The following is a 10,305-nucleotide window of genomic DNA, read 5'->3' on the forward strand; positions in this document are numbered from 1 at the left end:
GAAAATGCAGTACGTCATGAGTGCATTGAAATATCTTCCAGGAGGGATTCAACTCAAGCAAAAAAAAAAAAAAAAAAAAAAAATCTTGATAGCTCATGTATGACAAGTGAAAACATTTTTATTCGACTTCAGCTCCACACAGTTCAAACTTAGCGGCTAGTCAAAGGCAGCTGAACCATTTTAGTGCTGAGAGAAATCTGTTTATTACCAACAGGCATCAGTATACATTAAAATACTGTGTACACGTTTTCATACACATTTGGACTTCTTTTTTTTTTACACAACTGAAGCATGTGTGTGTTGCACATGGAAGGATCTGCCAATCAGGAACATGAAAAACAAAAATAAGTGTCAGTGATTTCCTCTCATCAGGACAAAACACACTTTTGAACACGTTCTTGTGGTTCTCTGAGTCTTCTTCAAATTGATGGTGGCATTCTCAAAACCTGTGCTGTGTATCTTGCCTCAGATGATATACTTGAAGCAGCACAGTAGCATACTTTATGGATGTATTCAAACATGCCATCTTCCTTGTGTCTTGATTTTTACATGCCATCATGTGAGCTTGCTAACAATGGCTTGGTTCAGAGAGTTCAGCTGATTTGTCCATTTGTCTAAAGCTGTGTAGCGAGCCCCTCCTCTCTTCTGGTAGTCCAGTTCTAGTAGCTGATTAACTTGGTCAATCCGGCCATGGATTGTGCTGAGTAAAAAAGAACAGTGAGTGAGCAGAGAAGGCACATGTTGCATTAGAAAAATAAATCTTGGACACCACAACTCCATGCATACAAAACAGTCCAGTCTCTCCACACAATTTAGTCCTGCTCTCATAGTTGAGCCTTAAATGCTTGTAATTTAATGTATACACTTGTATTTTTGGGACAATACAGTAAAGACAACAATGACTGCAAAATAGGTGGCATCATTTCTTGAGAATACTTAGAAATTAAATCCCAAAGGCAAAGTTTTAAGATTTCACCGCTTCTGAGGTCTTGTTTTTTATGCTTTCAAATGAGTGACATTAAAAATGAAAAAAAGAACATTTCAGACCATGATGGCTACATGTAAAAATTATTTGTTTTAACATTAAAGTCAGCCGTTTTTGAGTTTGAGTAATCTGGTGTTTTCACTTCCCTCTGAGCTATTTATGTCAGTTAACTTGTACAGATATAAAGCTGTAAATAGCAGATCTACTTTAGTATGATAATCAATTAAGTGCAAGATATAACCAAAACTGCCAGGTCATACCGCCTGACTCCTTTACGGCCCAAATGATGCAAACTATGAGGAACTACAACTATTTACAGGAAGGGAGCTGTTTTTTTCTCAGCAGCCACGTGAGGGAGAAACTTACTTATCCAAGATGCACTGCACCAGCAAACTCTCCACATCACACACATCAATGTTCAGCTCCTGAAATCAGACAAGACTCATCACCACATCTGTAAAGGTCAACTATTCTGATCTGACAATAAAGAATGCACTGAGCTCAACACACTGCAGATCATATTGTAAATATTATGTTAGATGTGTTGAAAGAGACCCACAGGGGAAGTCAACCATGCAAGTATGTAAAGAAATAAATTATTAAATACAGAGAATAGGTTGAAAAAGCATTAACAGATACCAGATACAAGCATCAGTGATGAATGTCGCCATGTAATGAGAGGTGAACCCAACTCATAAGAAAATACCATTACTACTTCCTCTTCTTTCGTTACTACCATTTTAAGTAAGATACAAGTATAGTGACATAGAAAAAACATAATTGACATTGCTGAATTCTTTAAAAATCTAATTCAGTAAACACTGCTTTTAAGTAACTGAGATACAGAGTGTACCACTTCAATAATTTAAATACATTTGTGTTTAGTGTTGCTTTTCATGTGTGGATTTCATTGTGCATAATTTATCTTAATACTGCAGCTGTATTTAATTTACTTGTATATGCTAATGCATGCCATAAAAAGCAGAAATTTGCAATGTTTACTATACTTGAGTCGGGAAAATGTGAGATTATGCTTTTTTTAAATTATACCTCTGTCTCTGTCTTCATTGATATGACTGATAATCATAAAAATGTAAATAACCCACTTAAAGCGGTCCACACAAAGTCACATGGTCCTCAGTGGAAATAACTGTCTAATAATATTCCAAGGGGGTGCGATCAACGCGGAAAGATAACAGATGATGTCACTGTGAGGGACATTTTCTGATCACGTAGACTTACCTTAGAAATGAAAGGGATGTGTATTCTCGTGTACGGTTTGATGAGTTTGATAAGTACTTGAGTTCTAATGTTCCGCAGGAGCTCTGCAACACAACATTGTATGACAAGTTACAGATTAAAAAGACATATGTTTTTCCAGCACATCTATCATGCATGTGGACTGAAGTCACGTTCACCACTCACCCTCTATGTGCTCTCTAATGAAGGGATCGTCCATTATGTTACTGTGATTTGTTTTTAAGATCTTCTCAAATTCAGTGATGTCATTGTTCTGGTAGGCGCTGGAAGGGAAAAACAACCAGTTTTGTTATACTATATACACTGTGTCACCATGACCCACAGAAAAACTCTCATCCTGATTGCTGTTCAACACGTTTCAAAATATCAGACTTTTACATAAACACTATTCTTACTACAGTTTTGGGTGTGCATTCTTCGTTTCTTGTTTGTGCAATAAAATTTTAAATATATGCATGGAACCTGAGCAATTTGAGACAGTGCCCATAACTTATGTAAACATGAGGACAAAAGAGAGCAAACAAGGAAGCACAAGAACACTAAACGCTTGGAAAGACAATGGTCATGTTCCATAATTTATACAAATACTGTGAAATGTACACCCATGTTGACAGAGCTGTTTTAGCCACTTGTATAAATCATTTAAGGTCTATTCATGTTGTTAATGCATCATTTTGTACTGAGAGGAAATGATATATGGCATGCATTTAAAGATGTGTACACACCAAGCTCTTACAGAATGAGAAGCACAGCAAAAATACTGATCAAAGGCCATACAGCAAAGGATCTAGGTTGAAGTGATACTATTCATTCAAAACTGTGGAATTATTTTTCATTATAAGTACTCCAGGTTGGTACAAAGATGCAGGGCACAAACCACTGGCAAGTGCACCATACCCAGTGTGCTGAGGGCATGTTGGCACACACCTAAGAGTACATTTGCATAAGAGGTGGGATTTTGGATAATTCATTATTGTATATAATAGCTAGTGTGCTCAGGACTGGTCACAATCAGAGCCAATCACACCTCTCCTTCATTCTCTTTTATGAGTTGTTCTCTTCTTACAATGACATTATGATTTTTAGTAATCGAGCCTGCGGTGACTCTGCCTGACACAACCTTACAACAGAATGCATGGAACAACATACAACTATCTGAAAAAGTTCACAGTTCAACCAAATTCAAGTTCAACGAAGCCTGTTAATTGAAAATAAAAAGAGAACCATGAACTTTTTACCCAGAAGAACTGTTGTAATAGGTGTTTTAGGTGTGTTTACATTTGTTCTAACTTAGGAATAGTTTTAACTGTAACCTTATACAATGGTTAGTGACAAGACTGTCTCGCTATTCTTGTGGCGTATCCATTTTTGCTTATTAGCAAAGCTGTGGCTGCTGAAATGGTATAAATCTCAGAGTAAAATTGTAAAAGTAAAATGTTATAATGTATATAATATATGGAAAAAACAGTCAACACTGGAATAGCAAAACTCATTATGTAAACAAACATTTTCCCATTACTATATTAATGCATGCTTACCTTACTAAGTTTGTCATTGCTAGGATCTCTGGGTCATTTTTGTATGGTTTGGCCTTTAGGAAAAAAATATGAAAAGTTATGTCTGGGATTAAAACTGAGGTAAATGCTCACTGATTAAGCAAAAAAACCCCAAAAATGCTTTCAGCAAATAATTCTGATTAGACACAATCGAGCTGTGCTTTATCAAAAAATCAACTGCAAACTACACAAACTTATGTGGCAACTAGCTGTCTTGTTCTTTCCTGTTTCATATCCTTACAAACAGTACATGCACAGTTCAGCACACAAAAGCATTTAAAACAGTCAGAAATATTTTCAATACCTCTTGAGAGTCAAAAGGGTTTATTCCTGACTTCATCAGCATGTTGGCTAGGACCAGGTACTTCAGGCATGTTGTCCTTCTTGGGCTTCCAGACTCATCGTAGTTTTTAAAGGCCTCAAAGAAATCTGTGTGAGCTTTCTCAAACTCACCCTCTCTCAGATGCATCTTCCCACCACATTCTGTTCAGGAGCAGACATGCACAGGTCATTCAGCAGACTGGGACAGTCATGTAACACAAAGTTAAACAAATGCTCTGTGAATGAAACACATAGGTGCACCCTCATACCTCTGATAACTCCCATTATGAGCGGGTGAGGAATGGCAGATTTAATATGAAGTGACTGCTCATATAGGGCTTTCAATTTCTTGTTGTTTTTTTGTGCTGTGTACATCTGGATCTCCAAAGCATAGATCTCCAACAGCTGTGTGCCTTTCTTCAGGTCATCTTCTCCATCATCTGTCTGTAGTTGATCAACACAAAACAGCCACTTATTAGATCACAACTGCTTTGTTGTTTCAAATTGAGGAAACTTACTGTTGCACATTCAGTCAAAAAAATAATAAAAAATTGAGTTCATTACCTGACATGACTGGTGAAGTTGCCTAAGAATCTTTTGCAATTTCCCGTACTCTTCTCTCTCCAAGTACAGCTTCCCCAACTGCAGGAAAGGAACAAGAGAAAAGTATTTTTGAGCACCAGTTTCACAAGGAAGTGAAAGACTACCTGGAATCAAAGAAGAACCTTTGTGTACCTTTGTGTTAGTTTTAAACCACAATCTGTCATTTTTTGCGTCTTTCAAAGCCTCCAGTGTGGTTTCGTAGAACTCCTGTAGCAAGTCCATCTAGTAACACAGGGCACACATTTCAGCAAGACTCTCGCTTTGAAACCCTTGGTACTCTTGAGTTCCAAGGACACAACACATGTAACTGTCGGCTGGATTTTACTCTGTCTCATATTGTCTGTCCACACCTGTTTGGAGGTAGAGATATAGTCCAGAATGGAGTTGATGGACTTCTCTGAGTAGTTCCTGGTGACAGCACTTCTGATGTATGTGAGGAGCTGTTTGTATCTGTTCATCATCTCTGGAAAGTTGGTCTACAGGGTTGAGACACATTGAAAAATCATACTTAAAAAAAAAAAAAAACATCTGGTGGGACCAGTATGAACAAATTATAGCATGTGCTACATGACATACCAGCTTGAAGTTGATCTTGATCATCTGTTTCAGTGCTTTGAATCCCCATTCTCCTTTCTCTCCTTCTAGTTCCAATACCTGACCACACAACAAAATCAAGAAATGTCAGTTAATATAATGTTATTAATGAGATGTATATATACAGAGATCTGTTTGTTTTTAAAGAGCACCACTCCACCTTCTGGAAACTACTGAGTGCTGCTTTGGGATCATCCTCCTTCAAGGCTTTTGAGTTGTAGTACTGGTTCTCCAGGTCCACATTTGGCTCTGAATTACTGTCCTCTGAGTATTCCTAAGATTAAGCATATGCACGTTCAAGTCCATTAATTTATGTTATACGTTTGCACACAAAACATATTAGAAACTCCCAGCTAGCTAAAGCGAGGCTAAGCAAAGCAAATTGAGTCTTAACATTATTCTGCAAACATGAGCCTTGAGCTAACGTTAAGTTAGCCATCGCCATGGCTTGGTAACTGGCCGACAGACTTGCCTTTCATGTCTGCGATTTAAATCCACTGACAGCTGAACGCATGTACCTTAATCTAGCTATCTGGTATGTTTAATGTTTATTATTAGTAGCCAGCTGCCTAGTGTCTTAAGCCAACTACCATTAGCCGGCTAGGAAGCTAACATTAGTCATCCGTTCTCAGTTTGATATTAGCCAACATGCTAACTAGCTAAACAGCTAACGTTAGTCAGCCCGTACTGTCGGCAACGCACTGTTAGCGCCAAGCGGACAAAAACCGTCGGAATTTAAAACCAAGCTAGGTCATATTAGTTGTAAATACCAGGTCGTAATCTTCTTCATCATCGCACATGAAATCGTCTTCCATGTCAGACATCTTGATGGTGTCCCTTGTCCTTACTCAGAGACAGACGATAGTCCGGCCTGTGCTGTGTTTTGCAGCGGCGGTGAGGTGGTGGAGTGTCAGGGCGGTTAAGGAGCAGGAACCCATTTCCGACTATAGATGGCGGTATTGGATCGTCTCAGATACACGAATAACGTTACACTGTGAAGAGGTTTTACCAGCTGCAGTCCTCTGGATGTTGAAGCATGACATAGCTGTTAGATGCTTTTTAAATAACGTTCTGGGATATTGTAATATATGACTCGGTGGTGAAGAAGATTTACTCAATTACTGTACTCACGTGTAATTTTAATGAACTTGCACTTGAGTATTTCTATTTACATGTAGTATTTACAGCTCCATCAGTGTGATACGTAAGGATTAAAATAGAAAAAATAAAACTAGATTCATAACAAGAAATGTTTCAGCTCTTTTTGTCCTAAACTAGACTACCAATATATCCACCACTGACTTTAAGGTCTTTAGCTTATCAATAATAACTACCACAGAAACTGTGGCGAGAACATGAGTAGTGACCATACAAGGGGTAACCAGAGGCCATACACACAAACACACACAACCACTATCACCACACAAACATGCAATGTGTTCAAAGTGTTCAAGATTCTGAATCTGAATTGCTGAAAGTGTGAAAGGTTTTATGAAAGCCAAGTCAAGGACAACAAGTGAGTCATATGAGATATTAATCTGTAAAATGACTGGTAACTATAGATGTCAGATTAATAGAGAGGTATGTATAGTGTAAGTATAACTTTGCACACAAATGGTAAAGGCACATTTTACTTATACTGTATACAGGGCTTGAGTATTAATCTCCATCCCATCAGATCCAACTGTGCGTGTCAGATTTCAGTCACCCCTGTGAATCAGGTTCACGTTAAATGGATTTTGTGACTGTTCTCTTCAACAGTCTTGGCTGCCACACACACAGAGACCACTGGCAGCTTTGCATCCCTCTCAAGCCTCTCTGCCTCACTCAGAGGGTGAGGTGGGGGTCACTCCACATCCAACCATATGAAAGATTTTATTACTGAAGACATTATTTTCCCGCTCTGAAAATTTACGCAATCAGCTTGTGTGTCATCAAGTTATGTGTCATAAGTTTATTTCCCAAAAACTGATGAGTCCGGGTGAAAAACTCAAGTCCATCATCCTACGCAGTCAGTTTGGCCATAATATTTACAATATCCAGACATGAATCACCAACACCAATACTAGATGGAAGAATGTATTCACAGACTGACTTATAACTTTAAAAGCATTAAGAAGGCCCAGAATATTACTTTTGCAAGTGTGTGTGTACAAATGTGTCATAGGCAGTGCACTTTCCTCTGCCTTATTATCTTTCATGTGTGCCCTGACAGAGTTTTTGCGTCTCTTACATAGAAACCAGACTATTCTGATTTCTCTGCATTACAACTGGGCTGGTGACCTGTGTCTGTGTTTTTGTTTGCACTGTGGTTACATGATACAGATGCGCACATCCGTTTGTTGCCTGCGTGACATGCATCATTTTAGCAGCAATCGTGCGTGTGTAGTGTCTGTCATCATGTCATTAATTGCACAGCATCAACGCAAAGACTTAACAAATGAGCAGCACCTCTCTACTGGAATTAACAACACCAGAGAATCTGTGTTTCTGAGACAAAAGACACATGGGAGCTAATACACCCTGATTTGTCATCACAACACCCACACAGCCTCTTGAAATTTCATGGCATTAGGCCTATTCACATACCTGGAACACACCGCTGTAACCACAGACTGACTGATCTGTCAAGACATTCACAATTAAGGGTGCATTTCCCAGCTGTGGTGGAAAGATGCTGCAGCACTTGAAGGGCAAAGGAGGACCCTTTCAGCCCAAACACAATACAACTCTATCTCATGCACCAAAGTGCAAAAGGCCTTTATTTATCTGACTGAGTCAGGGGGATGGTGTGATAAACACAAGTTCATCATGTTTAACCTTGCCTTGTAAACCTACTAACCTTATTTAGAGATCCAATCGTGTGGTATTAAGCCTTATAAACACCTCAGAGCAGCCCCTCTCCTTTTAGATAATCTTTGATGATTCATTTGATAAAATTAGTACATTGATATTATTCCCTTGGCGTCAATGTATACACTGGGTTTTATAAGCCGTTTAATTTTGGGTTGCCAAAAACTGTTTTATGCCGAACCTAATAACCTTAATAGAGTTAATATAATCTAATTTCTGACAGTTCCTTAAACATGAGACAAAAGTCTTTAATATATCTCCAGCATGGCATCTGGCAGCAAAAGCCTGAACACCTCTCCCAGCAGGCTGCCTGCTTGTATATTCTACACAAACAGCTCTCACCACTGAAGTGCTCACACAAGGGTGCTAACCCTGGCTGTACTGCTGCCAACTCCCTTGTAGGTCATTACTCATACATGCACACAAATGCACACAGTCACACACGTAGCTATTCATATAATGTATATACCTATATATATATAAATATATATATATGTGGTCTAATATACACACCTGCTTAATCATGTGTGCCTCTGCATGCACATGCTGTTAAATGCCCTAAGAGCCTGCACAGCTGCCAACCTTGTTCAACCTACCCTTAGGTCATCATAGCTGCTCTCACTTCTCAACTTGTGCAAGATGCGTGACTAGCCAGTTTGTTTTTTCTCTTTTGATTTATTTTTTTTTTTTGTTGCTGTTTTCATTTTTACAAGGTATGTAGAAGCGTGTCTCAATTTTATGCAACAACTTCCATCAAGTGGGGCTGTTATTACAGATGAAATCCAACTTCCAAGAGCTGAAACAGCAGCTGCAGCCAAGTCCACATGCACCCCTTGTGCATCACACGCTAACGTACTGTGGTATGTATGTGGTATGTGGGCTGGGGTTTGAGGGTGTTGGGGTGGCTGGAGAGTTGTGTGTATTATAAATGTATGGAGGTTACAAAAATACCATCTAGCGAACACTTTCATTCTAGTTTCAGTAGGGCTGGTGGACACAATGCTTGCGACAATAAAATTCCAGCTTAATTTGTATTGTGCAAGAATAAATATGAAAAACCCAAAGTAAAAAGGAACATTTCAACATTTTGGAACATATGTATATTTACTTTGTTGCCAAGAGTTAGAGGAGAAGATTGATCCCACTCTTATACGTGTACATAAAGGCTTGGAAGCAGGGAGACACAGCTAACCTGGCTCTGTCCAAATGTAACCAAATCCCTCTATCAGCACCTCTAAAGCGGCAATTATTAACATGTTATATCTTGTTAGCTTAATTCATGGAAAGACCAAAGTCTAAAAACAACACACAGTGTAACATAGGGATTATGTGTCAGACGTTTTCTCAGCTGGTCACAGGAACTGTGCCAACAAGACTCCTTAAGGTTTCAAATCTGTGTTTCTTATTATGTTGAACTATTCTTTAAAGGATGACTCCACGTCCAGCACTCATTAGAAAACATAACAAATATGAGGTCAGACATATCTGTGGTTTCTGTCAACTAAAATTCCTTAAATGTTTTTAATTGCAGAACAATTCTCCCTACACAATCACAGAGTTAGTAATATTTCTTGTTTGAGTACAGGGGAAGTTGGTGAGAGTTTATTGTTGCTTCATAACTGCAAACATGTCACAAAGTCCAGCCAGCCAAAGCTTTCCCTGCAGCACAGAGCACCAGAATATCCCACCCACGCTTGCTGATGTGACTCCCCACCCACCTACACCCACCCACACACACACACACACACTCCTGACAATGGCAGGCTAACAGCTCTAAGCTGCCCTGTTTTTATTATTCTCTTTTGTAGATGAAAATCAAAACAGATGTGGCACAAAAGCCAGTCCAGCTTCTAGGTCAGGTCTAGGATGCAGAGTGCAGGATGGGTGAAATACCCATCGCCTCTCCTGCTCTCTTCTTTCTCCTCCAACTCCTCCTCCTCTGTTGCTTCTTGTCCTCTCCCTCTCCCCTGGCGCACTCATCCCTGTGAGTTTGGTTTAGAAAATCAAACCAGGAGACAGGGTATATTTAGATGCCCTTACATATTTCAAATGCCAAGGCTGAGGCCGTGGGTACTGGTGGTTTGCAGCTTCATGCTCATGCAAAGCAGCAGAACCATATTCAGGACCAGCCTG

General features: G+C 39.2%; 1 protein-coding gene across 1 annotated transcript; it reads right to left on the minus strand.

Annotated features, from left to right (window-relative positions):
- Window positions 1-98: 98 nt before the first annotated feature.
- Window positions 99-6,256, minus strand: cops2 (COP9 signalosome subunit 2). Its single transcript, XM_018683571.2, has 13 exons — window positions 6,090-6,256; window positions 5,480-5,593; window positions 5,302-5,379; window positions 5,076-5,201; window positions 4,858-4,947; window positions 4,687-4,764; window positions 4,392-4,566; window positions 4,106-4,284; window positions 3,784-3,836; window positions 2,411-2,508; window positions 2,228-2,310; window positions 1,352-1,410; window positions 99-700 (listed from the first exon to the last, which is right to left on the minus strand). Exons 1-13 carry the CDS (start codon window positions 6,141-6,143, stop codon window positions 556-558), a joined length of 1,332 nt encoding a protein of 443 aa, XP_018539087.1. The 5' UTR covers window positions 6,144-6,256; the 3' UTR covers window positions 99-555.
- Window positions 6,257-10,305: the final 4,049 nt, after the last annotated feature.

The sequence above is a fragment of the Lates calcarifer genome, linkage group LG2 (assembly GCF_001640805.2).
Source record: "Lates calcarifer isolate ASB-BC8 linkage group LG2, TLL_Latcal_v3, whole genome shotgun sequence".
Classification (NCBI taxonomy): Eukaryota; Metazoa; Chordata; class Actinopteri; family Centropomidae; genus Lates; species Lates calcarifer.